We start from the raw sequence: 27,378 nt of genomic DNA, 5'->3' as shown, positions 1-27,378 counted from the left end.
ACTTCCTTCTATTTGTAACAGAAGTCACCTGCTGTTTTTGATTCGATCTTAGGTAAACAATATCTTTTACTGTTATAAATCATACCACTATCAGCACTTTGAGAACAGCAGACTCCGTATTCACATCAGGAGCATCCTAGCTTCAGTCTGTTTTTGTTTCTGACTTCTCCAGATTTGTTCTTCAGGCAAAGGCTGGAATTATTTGGGACCAGCAGACACTGTTAGATAGGCTTACTACACCATGCCGTTCAACACATTTTGCCCTTGTCCTAACTTAACATGCACATTCCTCTTTTAAGAATCATTCACACAAGGCCATCACTGGAAAAGGAACAGGATTTTTGTAAGGAACCAGAGATTCAATTCTTCTGCACGTGAGGGTTTGGATTTTGTTAGCACCTTTCTTATTCCCAGAAGAAGAACTGCATCAGAAGGGGAACACAAAACAACTGGATTTTAGACTTTTGCTTAAATGAAAATTGAGACTTCTTCCTTATCTTCAGTAACAGGCAGAATGACCCAGTCTACGGTGACCTCCTTTCTATTTTCTTCTTCTGCCAACTCTCTTTAACAGTTCCTGATGGATTCTCTACTAAGTGTCATGATTACCCCAGCAGAAAAGACACAGCTCAAAAGCCTGAAAAAACCACTGAGCATGACAAGACAGCAGACGTATTTTTTTCAGCAGCTTATGCCTGTTTGAAATGCCCTTAGAATCTTGCTTAAGTCTTGGTTCCCTGTCAAAATGTATGTGCATCTTTGAAGTATAAAAAATAGCAAATAAAATTAAACCAAATTGATTTTATTTAAACTTTCATTTTGTACTACATCATCTAGAAAACTAATTTGATGTGGCTATTGAGAAAGGATCTTAGCACAAAGGGTAAACAACTCAAAATTTCAGTGAAAAAACTTTTTAGTGCAAATAGGCACTGAACGTGACATCTACATTACATGACAGATTACATTGGGAGTTTGAAGAAAGATTGCAGGAAAGTAACCATTTTGCATGTGAAGGAATTATAAGGAAAAAAAAAAAAAAGTAGGGTAAGAAGCAAGAATGCTACACTTGGAAAAGTCAGGATAGATTTCACACCCCCAACTGCTACAGATATCCTTGGAAAGGTTTGACTTAAATAAGGTTTTCCTGGACAAAAGTTGGAAAGAATAACAGTGTAATATCTCACTTCCCATCTTTCTATTCACCTGAGTTGTCAAGCAGACCAATAAGCAAGATAGGGTTTGGAAAACGTGCAACTGTTTGAAAGTCTCTGCAGTAGTGAAGTTGAGCTTTTTTTTTATTTTTTTTTATTTTTATTTTTTTTTTTTTTTTGCATAATGTATAATACCTGAATTTTAACAGTACTTGGCCAAAAAGATTAACTTGTTATTTGTTATTTACACATCTTGAGAGTCTTCTGGATGTTTTCTTTAGAGTTGATAAGGTAGTAAGGCCTATCTGCTTTTATGTTGGCATCCTGGAAAGCAGAAAAAAACAAGGCTGTGCTACCTTCTGCTAACTTGCATCCCAGTTCTGACGAACAGAACGGACTGCTGCAGGATTGTTGAGATCCTGATGAGAAAGTTATGCTCTTGTCTTCCTATTTTTACTCTCGTCCACTCTTCTTCCTTCTACAGCCTTACCCAGAAGAAGCCAAGAGTACTTAGACCAAAAGTCTTGGATGGGGAAGGTAATAAAGAAGAGATTTCCTTTTGTATAAGGTCAAGGCAGTGGAGAGCTATAAATTGAGGCATTATTAAATGACAAGTTTGTTCTGTTTACTAGCATTTAGTAATGATACTCACTTTTATTTCCATATCAGTAATTGCTTTCAGCTCATTAGGAATTAAATTGAATTAAAGAGTAATGAATAAGCATTCCATTTTGCATCTTTCTGTAGCATTTAAAAGAAATAAGCTAGCAAAGTGAGATACATGAGGTCTACATGGCCCTAGATAAGATTTATTAGGCTCAGCTCAGCTGAAAACCAATTTCAGAAGTACATCTTAGAAGGAAGATTAAATACTTCTACAATGCTTGTATTTTTTGATGCAGCAGCTCTCCTGAAATACTCTGAAAGCGTGAGTCATTAAGCTAATTCTGACACAAAACAAACAGAACAGGTTTTGACCTTTCTTAGTATGAGTGTCTTCATTTCGCCTGCAGAGACACTTCATCTTTTCTGAGATGAGAAAGATAGACACTTTCATAGCTGAGTTGGCACTTCTGTTTTGTTCTCTAATTGGCTTGTCTGAGTTTGAGTGCAACTATGCCCTTTTGAAAGCTTTAGGTTTAATTCTGCCCCAGGGACCCTCATGAGAGCCATTAGATTTTGGAAATGCACATCTAAATTCATTATTTGATTTATTTTTTCCCTAGAACAGCAACTAATACCTCTACATGTTATACTGTATGTTATACTCAAATAATTTCATAGTAACATGTTTTTTTCATTCGTGTAACTTTATTATCAGAATATCCATACAGCTTGCTACTCTGGATGAAGTCACAAAATACAATGCACAAAGTGTTACGTGTTTCACTCTGGTGTATGATTATAGTTTATTTCTTACATAGATCATAAGCCACCGTATTTTGAGAGATTTACATAATATATTGTAGCCATGCATTTCAAAGAGCCTGCTTATTTGACATTAAATTAACGTGTACAATAAAGCAGCACTTGCAACACTTGGAAATAAAAATATTTTGATTGATCCCTCTATATAGACAACATTTTAATTTAGCTAAATTTTCAGCAATCTTGCTGCTCATGTCTGCTCTGGGCATCATTTTTCATTTCTGAAGCCACAGTTTAAGTAATTCATTTCTAGGATGATAATGGGAACATTTGAAAAGATGTTCATTGATTTTGTGGAGAAATTGCTTCATCTCTGGTATTGTATTAAGCACAACAAAATTTAGCAGAGCTAGCTCCTTTTCTGTTCGCTTGTTTTAAACAAGGCACACATCCTTTACTGTTCTTGAGGAAAACTTTACACTGGGCAAATTAGCTTCCCCATGTAAATAGTTATTAGAAAATCTGTTAAAATATTTAGATAGAAGCTCTGGAGATTAGATATGTAGTGCTACTTCCTGTATACAAGCCTTTTCATATTTTCCTTTTCATATTTTCCAGTCCTTAAAGAAAAACTGAATGACTTCGAATTCTTTCTTCAGTTTGTGCTTTCAGCTAGAGAATTCAAAAGAAAGTAATGCCCTCCAATTTTATTTTTTTTACAAAAAACTTTATTCAGTGGCTCAGTGAAACTTAACAAAATCATCCAACTCAAGCAGACATGGAAAACTGCAGTTTTAAAGGAGTAACAATAAATGAGTAGAAGAATTACAACACACAAGCTCATTAGAAAATTACGACAGTCCAAGCAAATGTAACACTAACTCAGATCTAACTTCATCTAGAGTTACAATGACCGCGTTCTGAAACAAGTATTTCTACTAACTTGCTTAGACCAAAGGGAATGGCAGTCGTAGAAGTCACTGCCAAAAGCATTAAGACAAATAGATCTAGTACTGTTTTCCTTTTGCAGAGGACTATTTGAAAGTATGTCATCCACTTCAACACAAGATTAACTGGGAAAGCAGAAGCCAGCTTCCCTGGCAGTACTGTACTGACTTTAGTTCCCACAATCATTTGTGCACTTAAATTCTTATCGCAGCCGAAGGCCTAAATTGTTCATGTTACCAAAGACAAAGCTGAAGTATGTTGGATAGAGCTGCATGCATTTGAAGTTGAAAGTTAGAATTTGAATACATACGATTTTTAGTACATCTATTAGTTACACAGTGTCATTTTAGAACAGGAGTAGGTGCAGTCTTTGTGTGAACAGCTTGAAGTTGTACCTGACTGTTAAACCACCTGTCAGTTAACTGAAGGATTCTGAAAAGCTTAATACACAAGCTTTTTGGGTATTTCCCATGTAAATTCTTCTCTCCCAAAGTGCCCATAGCATGCTGTTTTTTGATAGATTGGTCTCTTCAAATCCAGCTCCCTAAACGAAAAGAAAAAATATATGTATTCCAACATGTCTTGTGTTTTAGACATATCAGAGGGATAATTAGTATTATCCCTGGAAGAAAGATGAGTTAGGCATTGTGTGGCACAGCCACACAGATTTATAGCAGCAATTAAAGTAATCAATTTAAAGTAATTACAGTCAGCTTTCTTCAGATCTATTAAAGGCAAACAAATAAGGCTTTTTAAACTTTGTGATGCAGAAGCACTGCAATTGGAATTAAGCTTAGGTGCAATTGTGCAAGCATTCATGTATTCTGTCTTATTTAAAGTATACTACAGAATATTTTCTGATGCTACTGTGCTATAAAGACAATGGTGATCTCAAAAGAAGCAAAGGTGCATGAAATCATTAGAATAGGGCTTAATAGCAATTATGATTAGATAAACAGTAAACATGCAAGTCATGATCATTGTTTTTCATTCTGTACTATGTAGTAGATTGCAGCTATGCTAAAAGGTTAGTCACAGGTATCCATACAGATGTTTCTCTTTATTTTAGATAAGGCCTGATACATTTTCTTCTATCTGTGCTTTCTTATATTTATTATTCTATTTAATTATATTTGAAAGCGTGCTCAAAGTAAATTGTTCATACTTTGAAAACTCTCTTAGGAATAGCAGATTAAGGAAAGAAGAGCAAATACTAGCAGCATAGTTAATCTATTTCAGATGGTGAAGGTATTACATATTCTCACACTTGATCTCATGATGTACAGCAGCTAAGTCTCAAATAACATTTTCTGCAACATGATCACACTTTCCAAGAGCTAGAGCAGTCATTTGTACTTGACCCTAGTAGAAAAGCCATCAAAATATGAGTTCTGACTAGATGAAAAGTGAGACAGCATGAAGTATTTTGATGCTTAGCTGCTCAGAACTGATAATCAGCACCATTTAAATAACTTTGAAGGTCATGGGGGTAAAGCTTAACAAGGAAATATTCACTATACCATATTCTTGGTTTTGCTTGCTTTCTTTTCCTTTTCTAATGTTTTCACAATTTCAGGGCTAGGAAAATGTACTTTAAAAAATGTGGCGGTTTTGAACGCATTCAATCAAGGAAAGTATCTGATATTTGCTGATGGTGATGAACTAACATAATTACAAAGGCACAGAGGAGTTTTAAGCTGTTAACACTTAGAAATGTTACCTAGCAACTTGAGTTGCTAAAATGCTTTGCATTATCTCAGAAAAAAAAATTGGGGGGGAGGGGAAGGGGAGGAAAGTTAGCTCTATTGTCAGTATATATGTTTGGATAAGATCCTAAACAGAAGTGCAAAAGGTTGGCCAAACCAGAAAAACGTGTTGACAATGCTTGATTCTGAGAGCTGGCTCTCATTTCAAGCAACAAAAGAACCTCCTATTCATTCATTCAAATGTTGGCATTTTACCCCTCAGAATAAAACACAGTAAAGATTTCTATAGAATATACACTAGAATAGACTAGATAGATAGACTAGAAAGATAGATAGATAGACTAGAAAATAGACTAGAATGATAGGAATAGCTCCAGATGGAAAAGAGAAGTAAATCATTTAGATCAGTTTACTCAAATAAATGTGTTAACATTAAGCTAGTTTTAAAACTAGCATTGCTGAAAGTGACAAAGTGGTTCCCTGATGCATGAAATCATACTCTTGCTGGTACGTATCTTAGACTTGAGCTCCAATGCCAAATTTTATGAAGCTTAATAAGGGATGAATACACAGTGTGGTAGCTTCCTTAATAGGAAAAAAAGAGGTGAGAATCAGCCGGGAGATTCAAAAGGACTGAGATTTTGAACCTCTAGCAACAACCTCTACCCCCTAAGGGTTCACCTACAGAATCATGAGTTAATCAGGAAAAAAAAACAAACAGAAAGAAAAATATTAAGATCAAATAACAGCTACACTGTATGGAGGTCAATCACTGCTGATAAGTACAGATGATAAATCTACTTCCTTTTTCCAGCCCTTTCTCTGAGAGAGCAGGATAATTTCCATGCTTCATTAAACATAAGGATTAATGTCTGTCTAAAACACCTGCTTGCTCAGGCCCAGAAATATTTCAGAAAGGTATATGGCTGAGTTGGCTGCAGGAGGTTTCTGTGTCCTCACTGACTATATGGTAGACTCAATGACTCATGCTTCTGAACACAACTGAATTTTCACTTCAAGACAGTTCATTTCATGGTGGCCTTTTTCTTTCTTCTTTTTTCCTTTTTTCTTTTTACTTTTTCCTTCCCCCTCCCACTGCCTCCCCCCCTTTTTTAACACAAGATATTTCAATCTCTTATCAAAGTTTATGGAAGTATTTAAAAAATCTGTGTTCCTTTTAAATCAAATTCAGTTGACTTCAAAACAGGCTACGTAGGGCTGTATGACAACTAGTGACAGAGTCTCATTGCTCAGATTTTCTGATGCAGAATGCAGGCTTGAAGAAGCTAGTAACTTAAAAATGTTGTTTTCTCTTCTGGGCTAATGGCCAGCATTCCCAGAAAAGCAGTGGCAAACACTAAAACATCCGACTCATTTCAATGTGGCACTGTCTTGTGCCATCTTGTGACAACTGTCTCACAGACTGTCACTATTTAAAGATTAAAAGCAGGGAGACCTTGTTTAATTTTCTTCAGTAAAAGTCAATCTTTCTGATGCCTTCCAGATAAATCTGGGATTCGGAGGCTTACATGCCCCTTAAACAGATTGTTTGAAAAAACCTATCTACATCTGATATTAAATTTTAATTGTACTTTATCAAGCTCACTACCACCTGGCTAATAAACTGCAACACAACACACTACCACTGTTACTGGGAGATGTAACATTAAATAATTGACACCAGTCTTACTTACTCAGTACATCTTGTGACCAGATTTGAAAATTGCCCGTTGTATATCATACTGAGTGTGTGGGAGAGGCAACAGCAGAAATGATAGCAATATTAGATATATAATGAAGGTGACTTTTGGGAGGTTAGGAGCCAGAAACTTTAATATTAAACTGTTAAAAGAACATTAAAAATATTATTTATTTCAGCAAATACTAACAGCACCTTATGATAGCTCCAAGACGTAGATCAAAGTTTTTCTGTACAATCTCAAGCAGCTCTTCTTCAGATCTGTCTGAGGTTCCATAATGAAACACTGAGATAGCAAGAGGATCACTCAGACCAATAGCGTATGATAGCTGTGGAAGACATGCATGTAACCCAGATGCAGTTAAAACATTCCTTCCTACATTTTACCTCGGAGAAAGGAAATGGTTATCTCATTTATCAATGGAAGATCACATGTACTTTCATATATATATTTCCTATATATATATAGGGAATATGTTTTTGCTATTTGTCCTTTTAGTTAAGTCTAATGTTAGGACTAAAGTTAGGCCTCTTTTTCATTAATAAATAAGCCAATAATTTTATGTCATACTACATAAAACATATGTAGTATCTGTGATATTATGTAGCTGATCAGACTGTAGTTCCCACCATTATTTTGGCTTTTCAGTATTACAGGCTGGCTAGCAAGGAAACAATGTACATTGCAAAGCCAACTCAATCATCAGGCTAACTGAAGGCCAGCAAGGTCTTATCATAGCATACAGCTACTACAGGGCACATTTCTAATTCTATTTGATACGTTTTTATTTTCATTATCTTTAATCCAGACTCCAATGACTTAACCTTTGCTTTTCTGCTCTCATTCTCTTCTCTCCTCCTTTCTTAATTTCTGTTAATATTTCTTAATAACTGTTAATATCTGACACCTCCAAGTTTGCTATTAACATAATTAGTCTTGCCATATCTAAAGTCAGGCTTGGGAATTTAAGGAGGATTTCTCAGTTATGAAACAACAACATTCCCACCTGACTGAAGAATTAAGACAATGGTGCATGTGTTCCAAAATACCACTAAAAATGTGCATCCCAGGAAGCCAGATGTGTTCTGTCTCCTCAGAGAAGGAAAAAAAAAAAAAAAAGGATTTGCTAACTATCACTATCTGTGCTGTCTCTGTTCTGTCTGCCCTTAACTTGTCCTACTGCACATATAAAACACACGTACACCTAAAGCAAGAGGTCTTATTCCTAATTGAGATGTCTGGCATTACATCACTGTGGATTAAGCGGACTTTTCCTCTGATCCATAGAGAAAGTAAAGGGTTCTTAAACTCATTTCTCCAGAAAAATACCAGCAAGATCACTGCTACATTTTAACATCCTGAGTTAAAGCTACTACGTAGCAGCTACTTGGAATAAATATGTATATAAGTATTGCAAAATGCCTAGACAAATGCCCATGTTTTAGCATTCAATTTGGGTTCCAACCAATAGCGTAACTGTCTAGGTGCCAACAAAACACCTCTTCCAGCTGCCGAGACTTAGGAGTCCCAAAAATTCATACCCAAGGAAGGAATTGCTTTTCTTCTGATGATGAAAGCTCTTCCCGTTTTAAGCTTTTAAAAACAAGTGATCGTATGATTGAATTTTGTTTTTAGTCACACTTAGCACCGTAGTGGAATCCACTTATGGTAACTTCAGGGTATTTTCAAATGTATCTTAATGTGCTTTAATATACAAATAGTTTGGCTATTCAGAAGTGCAGATTACATAACCACGTCTAGACACTGCTAACATGACTGTGACGCGCAGTAAAGCCCAGTTTGAAGTGCTGGGAATGGATATGTATGCAGAGCATCAGCTGAGTTGCTGAAGTAAAAGCAGTGATAATGCAAAGAGATACTGGGAGCAGGGGTAGCAACACAACTGGAGAAAGAACATTATTGAGAACACTCCTTGTTCCAGATGATCTCTGGCCTGTGTCTTGGCTTCCCTCATAGGACTGACTCCTTAATACTTTCCCAATGGGATGACTCATTCTAATATGAGACATTCTTAGACTGGACTGGGACTGAGATTGCAAGCTTGTATTCTGAAGGAATGGCCACACAAGGGATAGAATGTCTGTTATGGTCTATTAATTTCACAGTTGCTCTTACCTGGATTAATACTCTTTTACAGAGACCAGCTTTCACCAGAGATTTTGCAACCCATCGAGCTGCATATGCTGCAGAACGATCAACTTTGGAAGGGTCTTTTCCAGAGAAAGCTCCTCCACCATGGGCTCCCCAACCTCCATATGTATCAACAATGATCTTCCTGCCAGTCAGACCAGCATCACTCTGCAGAATAAGCAATTGAATACTCATGAAACACAACAGTTTATCCAATTCCATACTTGGTTACTGTTTTTTGTATTTTCCACAAATAAAACTTAATGTTCAGCACATCTGTTTTTACTTACAACTGTTTAATGAATGAGCTCTACAGGACTGGATTATTTTTCACTAACTGATGATACCACCTGTGATGCAACAACTTTTGAAGACCGATAAGAATGTGGCATAACAGTAAATATTACAAAAAGACTGCTCCCTGCCGATTCACAGTGTCAAAGTACTGATCAGTTACTTCACTACACCTGACAAAGGTGAAGAATTTAGAAAGACAAAAGCCTTGCTGAAGAACAGATCATATGTAGCCTAAGAGGTCAACAAGATCCATTTACATACACAAACTACAGAGGAAGAATTAATTTCATGGGGCTACAGTTCAGAGTTGTGTAGGACAAGAGCACTGAAATACTCTAGATGAGTTCACCAAACAGTTCACTGGTAGCACAAGAGCGATTCGGTGTTTCTCCTTACTTCTTCCTGTCTGCCTTTGTCCTTAGCAGTGGAACCCAACACTTTTGCATGGTGTTTGGCCTACTTCCCACAACTTGATGAGATGTTTTAACTTCTTCAGCCAGCAGAGAATTACTGCCTTTCTGTGAGATTAATAAAGTTGGTGACTGCAAGCTGATAAATGAACTCAGAATGTCAAGAAATTCCATCTTGAAAGAGCACAAACTGTATTAATCCACTAACTTTAAATATTCAAATAAATGATACCAGAGTAACACTGATATTTATTCTTCAGTGAAAGCAGTTTCTCTACTTCACCACAGTACGAGCACACCATGTAGTTTTGGTCTTTCCTTAAACACCTTTTACAAAACTAAAAAAAAGTGCAGCAAAACTTTTTATATTTTCATAGTAATGACTTGCTTATAACTTCCTAGCACCTGGAAAGCAGAACACAAGTCAAATTCTGATGAGTGCTGAGGGGCTTGGTGCATTAAGGTCTCCAACAAAATTTATGCAGCTTTTCTGAATAATTCAAATGTGGAAATATACACATATATAAAAACCCATTTGTAGAAGGTGTTGTTATTTCTGGGTCTTTTTGTTTGTTTCTTTGTTTGTATGTGTGTGTGTGCATTTGTTTGTTTGTTTTATGTGAAAGCACAGATAAACTTCTTGATAGATATTTTAACATGTAACTTAAAGGCTGATTTTTGGTCTTTTAAAAATACCTTCTGGGACCAATACAGAGATTTTTACATTTGGCTGTCCCAAGCATGTTAAACTCAGTTTCAATGCAAGCCATCCAGTACAAAAACTTCAGTAGCTGTGACTGAAGATTCCTTAAAAATATTTACACTTTATTCATTAAAGATATACCAATGCAAGAAAATATTTAGAAACATGTGGCAAAGTTTGTTCAGGCTCTCTGAATCCAAGTTTCTTTATCCTTTCTACTTTCAAAGTACTGTACCTTAGGACCACCTTCTACAAACTTCTCACTTGGAAGAAGATGATAAATTGTGTCTTCATCGAGATACCTCTCTGGAATGACTTCTTTAACAACTTTCTCCATTAGCTCCTTTTGTATGTGTTGTAGAGGTACATCTGGGGCATGATGTACTGAGATCACAACTGTATGCACTCGGATGGGTTCTACTGCTCCATCACTCTCCTTGTATTCCATAGTGACCTGGAAAGAAAAAAAGGAACTGAATTAAAGCCAGGAATACCCTTAGAGCACGCTTCTTCATGTCAAACACTAGTTTGAAAATTTAGAAAGAACTTCATAGTTTTTTTCTACAGCTAATAATAATAATAGTAGTAGTAGTAGTAGTAGTAGTAGTAGTAGTAATTAATAATAAGTGAAGGGAAAGGGGAAGAAAAATAATGTATTATTGCTGTTATTTAGTATCACTGTAGGAAAAGAATGTAGAAAGTGCTAAAGCACCACTACTAAAAGTAAAGGATATTACCTGTATTTCCACATATTGTTAAAACAAAACAAAACAAAACAAAACAAAACAAAAAAAAAAAAAGGGGAAGAAGAAGAAGAAGAAGTATCACTTCCATACAGAAGGATTCTGCCTAGGATTGCTCCTGGCAGAACCAAACTTGTTCAGTTTTGCATGGTAAGATAACTTCAAATAGTAAGCCTCCTAAGCAAAATCAAAATAACATTTGGAGAACCCTGCTGAAATGAGTAAGTGTGGTTGATGATATGGTGAGCTGTATTCTTTGCTACCCTTTGAACAGCTTTTATATACATACAAATACATGACATTGCTCCACCTTTAGTTTTCTTGTAGACTAAGATTTCTCTAGTTTTCTACCCTCCAAGAATGTTTGGATACATACAGTGAGAAGAAACCAGTCTATTCACATGTTCTATGCGCTGCCAACAAAAGGTACAGGAGATCCACGTTGCTGTACTGCTGCTGTAACAGCTGTAGCAGTATAACTCGGTACAGTTCATTTCCATCAAAGCAACAGAATATAAGAATAAAACAATATGCTGTCTTGGAAGTGTAACATTTATGGATTTCCCTCCCTCTTCTGCAGATTTCAAAGCCCGGAAGGGCAGCCTTCAAGACTGACCAAGTGCACTATTGTTACAGTGTGCCTCAGTGACTCATCTACTCAGCTCTGTAACACAGCCGTCAGTGACTCTGATCATTAGTCCATGTGTCCAGGTCTGGAGAAAGAAAGACAGGGAGCTGTTGGAGAGGGTCCAGAAGAGAGCCACAAAGATGATCAGGGGGCTGGAGCACCTCCCGTATGAAGACCAGCTGAGGGCGCTGGGCTTGTTCAGCCTGGAGAAAAGAAGGCTGCAGGGTGACCTCATTGCAGCCTTTCAATACCTTAAAGGAGCCTACAAACAGGAGGGGAATCAACTCCTTGAAAAAATAGATAACTGCAGAATTGAGGGAGGGAAGATTTAGACTGGATGTCAGGGGCAAGTTCTTTACAGAGAGAGTGATGAGATGCTGGAACAGGCTGCCCAGAGAGGTTGTGGATGCCCCGTCCCTGGAGGTGTTCAAGGCCAGATTGGATGGGGCCCTGGGCAGCCTGGTCTAGTATTAAATGGGGAGGTTGATGGCTCCGCATGTGGCAAGGGGGTTGGAGATTCATGATCCTTGAGGTTCCTTCTAACCCTGACCATTCTGTGATTCTGTAATTAGTCAAATATAGCATGTATGGAGTTTCACACAGGAACAGGCCTATTTTGTCTGACTGAGAAACTGCTTTTTATCAATTCGAAATTCTGGAATATAGATGTTTATGCAGAAAATAAAAATGAAAACTTGTTAGTAATGTGTTAATCTTCCTAGTCACCAGAGGAAAAGAAGCAAAATACCAGAGTTAATTTGAAGAAAATTTTAAAGACAATGGCAGAACAGATTAAACATCCCATATGTGTTACACACAAATGCACCTTGTGAAATCCAACTCACTTTGGAATACAAAAATAACACTATCATTTTTTAAATATATGTGTATATACATATACTGTATAAATATTACATAAATATATTCCATTTTAATAACAGGCAGGGTAAGTAATTTCTGTAGTTATTCATCGTGAAAGTTTGTAAACTAATATACATGCATTTACTTTACAAACCTGTGTTTTTCCATCTGGTCTAACCCAGGGCCATGTTCCATTTCGTTCCAGATCCTTTATCCTTGCAGTAAGCTTATGTGCCAGGAGGATTGTTAAGGGCATACATTCCTCAGTTTCATCAGTGGCATAGCCAAACATCAAACCCTGCATTGAAATACTGTGAATTAAGCCATCCATTTCCATGTTCTCTTTTGGTTTCTGCATATGTCTTTGCCACAAAGTACTTTAAAATCAGTCAAATCAAGAAACAGACAGCAGTAACTTGAAGAATGAATACACTTGGAGGCATAACCAGCCTGAAATTACACCTATGTATCTGCATTGCACAAGAATGAGAGTTACAGAAAGGTCTGCTTCCCAAGAGTGATGTAAGCATCCACAAGAATTCACTGCAGAGGCCTAACAGACATAAAGCTCATAGAATCTAGTCTGTCTTTTCCCCATTTGCGACAACTGAAATAATGCAGCCTGAGAAGCAGAACCAGGTTACCGCAGGATGTGAAAGACCAGCACTGCCATCTACTGATGAAAAGCTTAATTGTAGCTCTAACCAGCAGCGCCACAGGAAAAGCCATTTTCAGAGAAGTTAGTGAAGGCTATGTCATTTCTTGTACTTGGTTGGCTGGTTTTAGTGGCTTTTGTTTGTTTATTTGTTTGTTTGTTTGTTTTTGCATTTCTGATGGTTAAGAGAATACAAACAATTTGGCTTTAATTCTTACACTTAAATTTCTGCAGTGTCCATAAAGAAAAGTGTCTGGTCCAGCTCAAATCTAACTGCTTGTGCATACACTCCATTTTAGTGTCTAGAATAAAATCCCATTACCTGATCCCCTGCTCCAATGTCATCGTCACTCTTGCCATGGGAGACAGCGTGCTTGATCTCTTTACACTGTTGTTCTAAGGCCACTAGAACTGTGCAAGTCTTATGATCCAATCCTAGTAAAGGAAATTTTGGAAAGTGAGGTCATGTACTTTTGAGAGTTTACTATCTGCTAAAGAAGCTTTTGGGGATTATCTACTTACCTTGGCTAAGACTTTAATAAACCTAAGTATACAACTTTTCTATACCATCATGGTTTTGTACTGATAACAAAAGCAGACAATATTAGCATATTGGTTTTACAGTATTAGGATCTGGGCAAGTTACGTTGGAGTGAGCTCTTTAAACTGACAGGTGAAGTGCAATCCTAGCTGCCCCACAAAAGCTTGTGATAGTTCTTCTATACAGATGCCTAGGGTTCAAACCATATGTGAAAAATGTTACCAGAAGTTGTTACTCTTTTGTTGTTGTTATTGCTTCAAGTTTTAGAATTGGAGAAAAACTATGCAAGTAATATAAAAAAAAGGGAAAACTGAAAGAAAAAAGTTGTGTTGGGGATTAAATTGATGAAATGAAGCTACCATGGGAAAATATATACATGAAATACATAAAGAATTCCCTTGGGAAGTTTCGTAGGCTTATTCTCCCCAAGGGCAAGGATCAATACGGTTTAAGCTTTCACTATATAGACCTGTGATGTAACTACTTTTGGATAATTGAGTAAACACTAGTTTTTCTTTATTAGAGGAGAAAGGAGTAGGCAGTCTTTTGAAGAATAAGTGTTTTGTGAATATTCTACCTTCAAGTAGCTTCTTCAACATCAGCACAGAAGTATGTATCAACATCTGTGCAGTTTTCTTGCAGGTTAGACGTACATTTTGTTTCATTCTCAAGCAGATCATAAAAACAAGACTTTGGCCACATGCAGAGCAGATCCAACAGTGAATGAAAGAAAGATCTCACTCACCTTTAGAAGAGTCATCATACCCTATCCTCTTAAGGGTCTCTCTTACTATTTGTTGGTAATCTACTATAGCCCGGGATGTGATCTCTCCACAAAGCAAAATCATTCCAGTTTTTGCCACACATTCTGCAGGGAAAAACAAGAAAGAAAGAAAAAAAAAGTAATTTTTACAATTGCACAAGATGATACTGAATAAGGTTTCCCATACAAATGATTGCTTATTGGGGAAACTCAGAGAAATGCCTTAGCTTAAGTATATGTCTGTGTGCCATTACTCTTCTCTTAAACTGATACTAACATAAAAATCACTTCTAGGTGGGTTCAGTGCAATTATCCTGTCTCCACAGTAGCCAGCAGGAAACATCTGTAAGGACAGGTCTATTATATAGAGTTGTTTCTCCAAATGCTTTCCTGGTCCAGTTTCAGCTAAGGGACCTTCTGAAGCTAGAGGGACATAACTTATTAACAGATGGCTTTACTAATCTTTGACAGATTTTTGCTATGCTAATTCACCCAGTTGCCTCTGGCAACCATGAAAACTTCTAGCACCTACAGCAGCCTGAAATGGAAAGCTCCACAACTACATTACCAACTCTGTGCAGAATTATTTCATATTCCAAGCATCACTGCAGCCTTCAAATTTCATAGAATCACAGAATTGGTTGGGTTGTAAGAGACCCTTAAAGGTCATCTAGTCCAACACCCCTACAATGAGCAGGGATATCTTCTCCATTTGGTGTTAAATATATAGCAATCAATCACAAAAGATTCAGCACAGCAATACAATCTACAATTATATAGCTTTATTTCATATCCCATTCAATCATCCCTCGAGAAAAGTAGAAAAGTAGTATAAAAAGTTCAGTGACAGACATCATATGGCAGTGTTGTTAGTCTTCCCAGTAATTTTATCTTCCTATAGGGATAGAGAAATAAACAAACTACACACATTATTCAAGAGAGGTATCCATGGATTTACTTACTAGCTTAATTACATTCTCAGTTCCACTACCCCTTAACTTAATAGAAATCTCAAACACTGAGTATTACAACTGAGGACTGACTCTGTTAACAAAACAATATGTCTTTTACAACCCCAAGATCACACCTCCAAGAGCTTGCAATGAACTCCAAACCTAACCTACTACACTTGTGATTAAGTGTGCTCTTTTTCCCCTTACATAAGCCTACACTGAATGTCATCCTTCAATTTTACCATCCAGTCATCATCTCGTTTGAATAACTGTATTTGCTTTCAAAACTAAGTATTACAGGCAGGAATATACTATAAAATTGCACACCCATGGACTGTAGTATCACAGAAAGGTAACCCAACTAACATTAATTGACAATTTAGGTTAGATAGTCCATATAAGCAATTAAGAATGTAGCACAGGGCAAGCTTTCTCTGTTTGCAAGAAGAATATTGAACTATACTGAACTACCAAGCTATATATACATCTCACATGGTATCTCTGAGTGACACCATGACCATGATAATACAGTAGCCCTAAATTAATACAGTACATCAAAACTAAGCACTGGTAGCACAACAGCACAGAGTATTCTGGTACCATTAGTTTCACACTCAGTTCTGTGCTCATTGACGAGCAATTACTTTCCCGTCTGCCTCACCGTAGCAGGCTACTTATGTTTGTGAGACATGTATTGCGCTGTGATTCCTCTGCTGGGAGAAGAGACCTCGTATTTCAGGCATGAGGAGGAGAAGAACCGCTCTCAACTCATCCTGTGTGGTCCCTACCTAAAGGGAAAGCCTTACTGGAAGAACACAGAGTTGTGGATCTTGGGGCTGAGAAATGGGAAAATAAGGCTCCACTCATCACCAACAGTCCCTACAAACTCTCCTAGGCCCACTGCAGCCCAGTAAATCTTGATAATGGTGAAAGACTTCACAGCATGAAGATGTTATTTTAGAATCATAATACGAATTGTTCATCTTGCTATATTTGCTTTTCATTTTGACCAAAATTTAATGCAAACAAAAGAAAATGTGGCTCAGGAACTGCACTCTACCAGCAACAAATACTTGAGCCCCAGCAACATCCCTATCTGCTCTATCCAAGAGAAATTTACCATATAAGGTTTGGAGCTCCTTAAGGGGGGATTGATTTCTTAAATGTTTAGGCCTCCCCAAAACAACATTTTGAACTCAACTACTGGGAAAAAATTTCCATTTTCTCTTTTGTACTGTCATGATTTATAATGAGCAAAGTTTCTCTCTTAACTCTGATTTGTTGGACAGATTTGGAAGAATTTTTTACTCTCAAGAAACCATTTGGCTTCATTTAATCAGAGAGGAAGTAGAATACTTATTATGCTCTAGCTATATGCTACTTGTACTCCTTATTGCCTTGACTTTACTGCTATGTTTTATGTTGACAGCACATAAACAGGCCAGCTCCCTCCTGCCACAATGAGGCACTGCCAGTTTAACAATTCAGAAATTCATGTGCAGCCAGCTAATCGTACAAATCCAAGAAGCAAATAAAATTCAGAGAACTATAGGCAATCTTTTTCTACTGGTGGGTTGAATTTAGTTTCAACATCTCCATAAATCTACATTTCATATTTATGTAAAATGCAGTGTTACAGAGACTTAGCACTTACAAATTGCTTTGAGATTTTAGGTGGGTTTTTGTTGTTGTTGTTGGTTGGTTGGTTTTTTTTGTTTTTGTTTGTTTGCTTGTTTGTTTTTTGTTTTTCCCAAGAAGCTTTGAGGTTAATCTTGATCAACTAAACAGAAATCCTAAGTTTCACTCAGAAACTGCTTTCTCCCCTCCCAGCCACTACCTTTTTTTATAATTTAATCAAATGTTGCATATGGCCATATTTAGAAGTGTAATACCATATTAAAATATTTTGATTCCACTTAGAAGTTTTAACATGGGTTGTTTTTTGGTTTGGTTGGGGCTCTTTTTAGTTGTTTTCATTTTTGTGAAGGTTTTGTCACTGATGGTTGTTTGGTTGGTTGGTTGGTTGGTTGGTTGGTTTTCCCAGCTGATTACAGAAATCAGGCACTTACCTATGTAACCATGTCACACTTCAGCCTTTGCTTTGGTAAGACAAACTGATCATGCATTTCACATTGCTTATAACATGTTTTCAGTCCTTGTCATTATCACAGCATTTGTCTTACTATCTTCCAGCTTTCCAGCATATTTGGAAGCACAACTTCCTGCAACACTGAAATATGTTCTTCATCAAGTCTAATATGTATGCTGAACTCTTCCTCTACATCTCCTCACTGTTCATATCAGATCACAAGTGATGTTTTAGACCAAGCGTCACATTAGAGCACTGTCTTACTGCTCCAGCTATGGCCTCTATGACTTGTCCCACGACAGTAGTGACTTTGCACTCAGAGCACTTTAGAAACATTCCCATTCTGTATTCATTCCAATCCTACAATAAGTTCTTAGTCTCTAGAAACAGAGATGTTGCTAGTGATAATATCCAGTGTAGAATACAGATAGACTTAACAGAAAGTTACCCCAAAAAATACAAGCCCGTTTGATCAGAATCACACCCAAACAAACTGTGCATTTACCTTCCTGTGAGCCAAGGGCATCACCCTGATTCTGTAAAAGCAAAGTATGTATCTATTTAGCACTTCTGGATTTTATTAATACATTTTATTCAGTAACCCAGGAAATACATCCTCATACACACTGTTTCTCAATTCTTTTTTTCCCTAGTTTCCTTAAACTCCTCATAATCATTAGCTTTGTTATCCCCAGTTTCCCCTGACACCAGTGACTTCTCCTGAGCAGTTTTTTACATTTTATCATTTTTAATGTGTAATGAAATTACTCTGTATTCTTTTTCCTGTTTATGCCTTGCAGCCTTTTGCTCTCTCTTCTCCTCATAGTTAGTATGTCAGTGCTAGCCATTGGCTAACTTAGGAAGAACTGACTGCCAGCCAATCACTGTAAGAATTTTGGATGACAGGAAATCTTTACAACATGGATTACTTGTTGTACTTCATTAATCTGTTTTTATGTCTGCATTGTACTTACCACAGGCAACCTTGGCATCTGGATCAATACTGAGATGAGCATCCAGAACAGCATCACTTATTTGATCACACATTTTGTCTAGAAGACAAAAAAAAAAAAAAAAAAGATGCAACTTTTCTATTTTGTGATAAAAACTGAAAAGTAATTTCTTAACAACATTTCATGTCCAGCAGCCAATACACCACTGTTTATGGAGCCAAGAGCCAATTTCAACAACTTAAAAGTCTGAATCTGTCCTATCCTGTTTCCACACTTCTGCTCAAGTTAATCCGAACAAACATACTACTATCATCTGCAAGGACAAGCAGCCTGCCAGGTGAGGGCACAAAGACAAAGCCTGTGAAGGCATTCTGGAATATTCATTTCAGAAGGTGTATGAAGTATCTCCTGAATACATATTTAACATATGCTCTTTCAGTAGTTCTTACCCTTTATGCATGCTAGTAACTGCCAGTGATTTGCACTTAAGATATCATTTATCCCTTTGCTACCTCCTGCTAGGGTCTCTGAGATCTCATGTGTCTACACTTTTTAAGGGAAGAGGTGTTGTTCTTCCTACAAACAGGTACGTTAGATTGAAACCCACTCCTGCAATTATGCACAGCTCATTTGAGTTTAGAAAGCATTGATGAAAAATGTTTTTACCTATTCTGCCTACAGTACCTACTACTTAATGAAGAAGTAAAACCTGAATGTGCCATAATTTTCTTTTCACTAGGACAATTGTGTTGTTTAAATTAAGTGAACAGTTAAGGGACAAATTGAGATTCTTGTCTCCTCAGGGTAATTGAACCAGATAAAAGCAAAATTATGTTGCTTCTGAAGAAGTACATATTTAAAATATTACATATCCGCAGAAAAAGTGTGAGAAATATGCATTAATCTTGACCCACTATCATTAAAAAATACCTTGAGCAATGCAGCTACACAGCTGGATCTACAGTATTATATCAGTGAAACAGGTACCTTTATTGTTTGCAAGAACCTATATAATTATCTATGCAATTATCAGTCTAAAATAACTTTTCAAGTGAGAATACCATTACATGTTCTGGTAAACCAGAGGACCCAAAGGGAAAGTAATGAAGGAGCATAATTGAATGTACTCCTTAAATTACTTTTTGCTTTTAATCTACTTTGGAAGCAAACAAGCATCAGAATGAAATTATAAAATAAGAGGAGAGCTATTCTATACCCCAAAACATCACAGAATCATGGAATCACAGGAGTTGGAAGGGACCTCTGGAGATCACCAAGTCCAACTCCCTGCCAAAGCAAATTCCATAGAGTAGGTTACACAGGAAAGCATGAGCAGAAAGCCTGCTATGACATATTTCTATACTTGGTATAGAAAGCAAGTCAGACATAGAGACCGCCACCAATTGGTTTTTCATCCAGAACAAGCAAAAGAAGTGTCTCTAAGTTTCAGGAAGTACAAACAATTCATGGAAGATGGATTATTGTGGATAACATGTGCAATTTTTATTTTCCCATATATGTCACCATTACAAAGAAAAATCATTGAGTGATGGAAGGTGATGAAGACCCAGGGTGGTACCTAAATACATGCAGCAATGGGCAGTGTGGTCATTAACCAAAGGGTTGTGGTATCAGCCAGAGATGACTGTGACTTCACTGACCTTTGTGTATAAATTTAGTTGCCAGTAGAGACCAGCATGAACTTATGCCTGGATGGTAGTTGAGCACAGATGCGAGTCTTGGAGCAATGAGTCGGGTTGTGCTGTAGGGCTGTCAGCAGCAGTTCTCGGTGCTCATCCCACAGCATCACATTTCCCTGGCCCTATCTGACTCCGGGAGCCAGGGTGCACCTGCAGCAGCAGAGGTGAGCAGTGTGGGGAACACAACCCTCAGGATGGTCACAGGGAGCTAGGGCTGGGGGGTCACTGCTGCCTGCCCTGGGAACAGCAAGTGACAATGGCTTCCCTCTTTTTTTTTTTTTTTTGCAGTTTGTGATGCTTCCTGCAGAAGCTTCCTACTGTGCCAGACAGGCAAGGAGCTTCCTAACCTCATCTCTCCCCAGCTCACTGCACAGCCCGGGGACATGGAGTTGCCTATGGGGACAGTTGGGATGATGTGACCTACATGACCCCTGTCTCCACCAGCTTTGCTATGACTGTCTGCTCTGCTGGGTAAAGAAGCAGATGAGATGTGCCATATGTGGGCACAATATAAAGAACACCCAATACTCAGTGAGGTTGGACAACAATTCACAGAATCATAGAATCTACAAGGTTGGAAAAGACTCCAAGATCATCCCGTCCAGCTGTCCACCTACCACCAATATTTCCCACTTTCCTCAGTACAAAATCTAAATGTTTCTTGAATACCTCCAGGAATGGTGATTCCACCTAGCCTGGGCAGGCCATTCAGGTGCCTGACCACTCACTCGGAGAAGAAGTATTTCCTAACATTCAATCTGAATCACCTCTGGTACAACTTAAGCCTATTCCCTCTAGTTTTATTGTTATTTACATGGGAGAAGAGGCCAACACTTATCTCATTACAACCTCCTTTCAGGTAGTTGTAGAGAGCAACAAGGTCTCCCCTGAGCCTCCTCTTCTCCAGACTGAACAATCCCAGCTCTCTGAGCTGCTCTCTATAAGGCCTATCTCCAGACCCCTCACAGCTCTGTTGCCCTTCTCTGAACACGCTCCAGGGTCTCAATGTCTTTCTTGTAGTGAGGGGCCCAAAACTGGACACTCGAGGTTTGGCCTCACCAGTGCTAAGTACAGAGCAATTATCACCTTCCTGCTCCTGCTGGCAACGCTATTTCTGATACAAGCCAGGAGGCCTCTGGCCTTCCTGGCCACCTGGGCACACTGCTGGTTCACGTTCAGCTGAGAATCCACCAACATCCTCAGGTCTGTTTTTTCCATACAATCTTTCAGCCAATCTGCCCCAAGCCTCTAGCACTCCCTGGAGTTGTTGTGGCCAAAGTGCAGGACCTGGCACTTGGTTTTGTTGAATTTTATCCTACTGGCCTTAGCCCAGCTATCCAGCTTGTCCATATCGCTCTGTAGGCCTTCCTTCCTCCAGGCAGATTGACACTTCCAGCCAACTTGGTGTCATCCACAAACATACTGAGGGTGCACTGAACACCCTCATCCAGGTCATCAGTAAAGATACTGAATGGGACAAGTCCCAGCACCGACCCCTGGGGAACACCACTCGTGACTGGTACCAGCTAGATGTGACTGCATTTACGACCATTCTCTAGCCTGGCCATCCAGCCAGTTCTTTACCCAGCAGAGAGTGTATCTGTCCAAGCCAAGGGCTACCAGCTTCTCCAGGAAAATACTGTGGAAGACAATGTCAAAAGCTTTGCTGAAGTCTAGGTAGACTACATCAACAGCCTTTCCCTTGTCCAGCAGGTGGGTCACTTGATCATAGAAAGAGAATCAGGTTGGTCAAGCAGGACCTGCCTCTCATGATCCCATGCTGACTAAGCCTGATCCCTTTGTTGTCCCACATATGTTGTGTGATCACACTCAAGATGATCTGCTCCATAACCTTACCTGACACTGAGGTCAGGTTGACAGGTCTGTAGCTCTCCAGATCCTTCTTACAACCCTTCTTGTTGATGGGAGTCACAGTGGCAAGCCTCAAATTTTCTAGGATCTCACTAGTTGACTATGCACACAGGTAGGTGATGGAAAGTGGCCAGGCTCTCACTTCCACCAGTTCCCTCAGTACCCTGGGGTAGATCCCATCCAGCCCCTTGGACTTGTAGCAGTCCAACTGGAGTAGTAGGTCTCTGTTTGTACCTGAATCATGAGGGGTTTATTCTTCTCCCCATCTGAGATTTCCAGGTCAGGGGGCAGAGTAGCCCAAGGATAAATGGTCTGACTTTTAAAGGCAGATGTAAAGAAGGCATTGAGAACTTCAGACTTTTTCTTATCCTGAGTGGTCATTTTCCCACCATATCCAGTAAAGGATGGAGGTTCTCCTTAGCCCTCCTCTCATTGTTAATATATTTGTAAGAAAGTTTTTTGTTCTCTTTTAGCTCAACTTCCAAGTTAAATTCAAGCTGGGCTTTTGCCTTTCTAATTTTCTCCCTGCATATCTTAACAACTTCTTTGTATTCTCCTTGAGTTGCCCTTCCCTTCTTCCATGGGAGGTAGGTTCTTTTCTCCTCTTGGAGACTCAGAAAAATCTTTTTCATCCACGCGAGTCTTCTTCCCCGCCAGCTCACCTTGATGTTCCTGCAATTTTAAGACTTCCTTCCTGAGGAGCAACCAGCCTTCCTGGAACCCTCTAACCTTCAGGACTGAATCCCAAGGTACTCTCCCTACCAGTGTCCTGTCCTACAGTTCTTAGTCCACCCTCCAGAAGTCCAAGGTAGAACTTTTGTTGCCCATCCTCCCGACTTTATCAAGAACCGAGAACTCTTCCATTTTATGGTCAGTCTGCCCAAGACAGGTCCCAACCTCCACATCTCCCACCAGTCCTTCTCTGTCTGTGAACAGCAGATCTAGTGTGGCACCTCGCCTGGTAGGTTCTCTTACCAGCTGCATCAGGAAGCTATCTTCCATACACTCTAAAAACCCCAGACTGCTATTTCTGCACTGCATTGTATTTCCAACATGTATCAGGGAAGTTGAAGTCCTTCACGAGACTTGAGGGCTGGCAATCATGCAACTTCCACCAGCTGCTCATAGAACTCATCTGTCTCTTCATCCTGGTTAGGCAGTCTATAACAGACCCCCACCAGGATGTCTGCCTTGTTGGTCCTTCTCCTGATCCTTACCCATATCAACCTTAGCATTCCCAGCCCCAAGTTCACCAACATCGAAGCACTCTAACACAGAGGTACATCATCATCTCTCCTTCCTTGCCTATTCCTCCTGAAGAGCTTATAGCCATTCATTGCAGCACTCCAGTCATGGAATTGATCCCATCATTTTCCATTATGGCAACTAAGTCATAGTCTGCCTGCCCATGGCCTCCAGGCTCAAGAGGGCTAACCTCAACCTCTTGGTCTGCCTCTGAGGAAAAAAAAAAAAATAAATAAATAAATAAATAAATAAATAAAACAGAAAGAAAAAGTTCTGCAATTCAATGCAAAGTTCAAGGCTCACAATGAAATTAACACAGGAACCACAAAGTAGTACCTTCCAAAAGTGAAATTAACACAGGAACCATAGAGTAGTATCTTCCAACATACTCTGAAAGCAAATAAGTATGAAAAATTCCCACCTGTGACTTGGAATGTATGAACCTTTGTGCCATCAATACTATTTCACTGAGGTGTAAACTAAAAACTGGCTTAGAGTAGACCACAGAGAAAGTTCCTGCCTATACTGGGTTCCTTGGTGATGTCGTCCCAGATGCAGAACCTTGAACTTGTCTTTATAAAATTTCATGCAGCTCTTGCTTGACCACACTTCCAGCCTGTCCCAGTCTCTGTAAGAAAGCTCTCCCTTCTGGCACGGTCACTTTATCATCATTGTTAATTTCATTGTCCAGATCTTTTTTGCAGATATTCTACAGCATAGGGCCAAGTATTGATCCTTGGCAGACTCCACTTGTGCCAGCCTGTATGAAAACAACTGACCACTACCCTCTGAGAAATGCCTGTTGGCCAATTTCTATCTCCCAGACCATATATCCCCTCTACATCTAGCCAGTTTGCCTAGGATGAGACAGTGGGAAATAGTGTTGTGCTGGATCTTGCCAGGTGCCTGCTTCCTTTGTTTATAATATTCTCTAAGTGGATTCATTCCATTACTTTCACATGGTTTGAAGTGAGAATAATGGCCTCATAGTTTCTTGTATCCTCTTTTGGGCCCCTCATGTAGATGGGTGTGACACATGCCCTCTAGCCTTACTGAAATTTCTTGCTACTTGTTTACTTACAGGATCACAAAAATGGTCAGTTACGTAAGTATATTGTACCATACTGATAAAACTGACCACAGTTTGAAGACCCAAGGGCACGAGATGAAAGACAGAAACAACATGTAGTCATAATTTCAGACCCAGAAATTATTTTTACAATCCAGTGTAGAATCAGTAATGTCAAATTCCAAAGTTTATTAATCAATAGCCCTGTGAGTGTGAAAGGGATTCGAAACACGTGGTCTGATACTCAAGCAAGGAATGGCATATCCTGGAAGAACTGATAAGTTTTATTTCCTTCAGTTACTTGCCCCATTACAACATACAGCATAATGTTCAAAAGCAAACAAGTGGTTGCAGTCATTCTTGATGTGATGCTACATGCTGCAGTGGTCTTGCAGCTCTTGGGCTGTTCAGACAGGGCTGAGCAGACATAGGATACTATAATAACTGGTCTTACACTATGCAATTCCTACATAAGGAATAGGATTCATAAGAACAAACATACACATGAAAAATCATCTGCAACTATTCAGTGTTTGACATCACCCTTATGTACTCTCAGGCTTTTTATCATTTATTTTATTATGGCAAAATAAAAAGGTAGTGTTACTTTTAGTCTTAACATTAAAATCTTCCATTTTAAGGTTAAAATAAAAATGTATAGATGTTGCAACCTTTACTGTAAATTTAAATTACTAGTATTTCTGATGGAAGCCTGAACTTTCTCTGCTCCGTTAGTTAATAGAGCTTCTAGATGCACATTTGTCTAAATAAAGTTGTGCAAAAAACAATGAATTTAAAGAACAGCAATTAGAGATCTGGTATTATCTTTCAGTCCCAGAAAAATACAATGGTTTTTGAACCTCCTTCAGCATATTTAAACTTGCACTGAAGAGAGCATTTTGGCCAAACAGCTATATTTAGTATTTACAGAAGTATCTTGAAGGCAGCTCTAATGGAAACCGATGCTCAGTATTTCAAACATCTCAGAAGTTCAGAGTTAAAGATGTGAAAGATACATTTTTTTCACTGAAATTGCAATTAAAATCAATGTCCAGTATATGTAGCAGCTCTAAGTCTACTGTAGAAGACACCTCCATGCTTCTTCCTCTCAAGTAGAAGTTCTAAGTTGTCTATACACCAGACTATACTGCAGATTAAACAAATTAAACAAATTCTTGTCAAGGAAGTAAAAACACTAATCAATTAATTATTTTATTAATTGGTTCTTTCTTTTCTTCATTATGGGAGATAGGACTCAACTTTCATCACACAGCATTCTTCAGTGCAAGTATTAATAAAAGCAAAAATTTGGTCAGTATTTTGACTTACCAGAATGTCCTTCTGCAACAGATTCTGAGGTAAAAAGAAACCGTTTTTCTTTTTTTGAGGCATGGCTTGACATGACTTAATATTTTCAGTGAGCCTGCAAATGAGAAAGAGCTAAAACAACTACAGAACAAGCCCAGACAGAAGACAAAGTGGAAAGGTTAATGCATATATTAAAGCAGCTGACGCAATAGCTTCCACATGTTTGTTGCTCAGAATATTAAGACCAACACACCACTACAGAAACTCATAAAAGTCTAATGTTTGGACAACCTTTGTCCTGTTAAACTCTGCAGAAGTGTTAAATGCAAAGATAGCTAAGCCAGAGTTGAACACCTTTGTACATGTCCCAGATCCTTCATTCTTCCTTTCTTCTAAGCGCTAAGTAAAAAGCACTTCAAGATGGCAAAAAGCAATGAGATTTATTTGTAAGGGCAAATGAAGTTTTCTCTTAGACATAGTATCTACACATTGTATTTAGCTTTTGTAATGAACTGTGCAGAAACATCTCCCTTTTATGTGAGAAGTTTATAACACCTCAGGGTGGTGAGCTGTTCTTCCCTAATAGTATTTTTGACAGTAGGTAAGTGAAGAGCTATATACTAATCACTGCACATTCTGTAGAGCCATCAGTAAAGGCAATGTTCATTATAAACTACCTTAAGTTCTGAGACTAAAATCCATACTGCTGCCCCAAACACAGTAAACTTGTCAACCAACAGTCAGGCTTTCTCACCTTTTAAAGAACTCTTTTCTCCTACTGTTTTCCTTAATGTAGAGACGCACTGCAAACCAGAAGGATTCAAAGTATCTAAACAAAGTGAAGAGCTTTGCTCCTCCGGAAGCTCTGTGTCACATTAGCACATTTTAGGATGCATTGCGGTAGAATAATGGAGCACCCAAGTAAAATGCAGCATCACAAATTACTTAGGAAACAACAGCAGATGCATCTGGCCTTGAAAATCCCCATACCACTGAGCAGTTCTATGGTGCTGCAATTTATTGTGTTGATCTCGGGTCACCAAATCAATTGCCACTTCCAAAAATGCCATTCCATAATGTAGGCATAATATACAGCAAAGAGAAAGGCACTGAGATACAGGTGGAGCACTACAACTGTAAGCAATACTGGCTGTTGTGAACAAAAAATATTACTCACCAGGCCACCAGCAAATGTCTCACAAGAGACGTGTATTCATTCTACGAAGACTGCTGATAAGAAGCAGCATCTTCCACCTCAGGACACTTCCCACTTACAAGGCAGGTATGGTAGCAAAAGCAGTAATAAATACAAACCACTTAGACAAATGAGCCAAAATCAATCTTCTTACACAGCATGGGGTTTTACATTGTGCTACGCTTGTTTATTCTGCAACCATATATTTTATATTGTAATATAGGTACATTCCAAAAACTGCATATCAGATTTCCAGAAACAGTAAGTGTAGAGTTTTTTAGCAGTGAGCATGAGACCTAAGACAAGATTTCACTTTGGAGATGATAAAATAGTTAATCTTGAGTTAAGCTCACTCAGACAAAAGTA

At 38.4% G+C, this 27,378-nt stretch overlaps 1 protein-coding gene across 2 annotated transcripts; it reads right to left on the bottom strand.

Annotated features, from left to right (window-relative positions):
• Positions 1-3,227: 3,227 nt before the first annotated feature.
• Positions 3,228-25,991, bottom strand: LOC100542503 (S-adenosylmethionine synthase-like). Of its 2 annotated transcripts, XM_085213659.1 has the most exons (9): positions 25,839-25,991; positions 18,645-18,722; positions 14,611-14,733; positions 13,647-13,759; positions 12,824-12,967; positions 10,673-10,891; positions 9,013-9,195; positions 7,071-7,204; positions 3,228-4,014 (listed from the first exon to the last, which is right to left on the bottom strand). In XM_085213659.1, the coding sequence occupies exons 1-9, from the start codon at positions 25,909-25,911 to the stop codon at positions 3,912-3,914; spliced, it is 1,170 nt and encodes a 389-aa protein (XP_085069785.1). In that variant the 5' UTR covers positions 25,912-25,991; the 3' UTR covers positions 3,228-3,911. The 2 variants fall into 2 exon arrangements, with proteins under 2 accessions (XP_085069785.1, XP_085069786.1); XM_085213660.1 differs by lacking the exon at positions 7,071-7,204.
• Between the last annotated feature and the right edge of the window lie 1,387 nt (positions 25,992-27,378).

Source organism: Meleagris gallopavo, chromosome Z (assembly GCF_905368555.1).
Source record: "Meleagris gallopavo chromosome Z, MGAL_WU_HG_1.1, whole genome shotgun sequence".
Lineage (NCBI taxonomy): Eukaryota > Metazoa > Chordata > Aves > Galliformes > Phasianidae > Meleagris > Meleagris gallopavo.
This window is presented reverse-complemented; position numbering and strand designations above follow the sequence as displayed.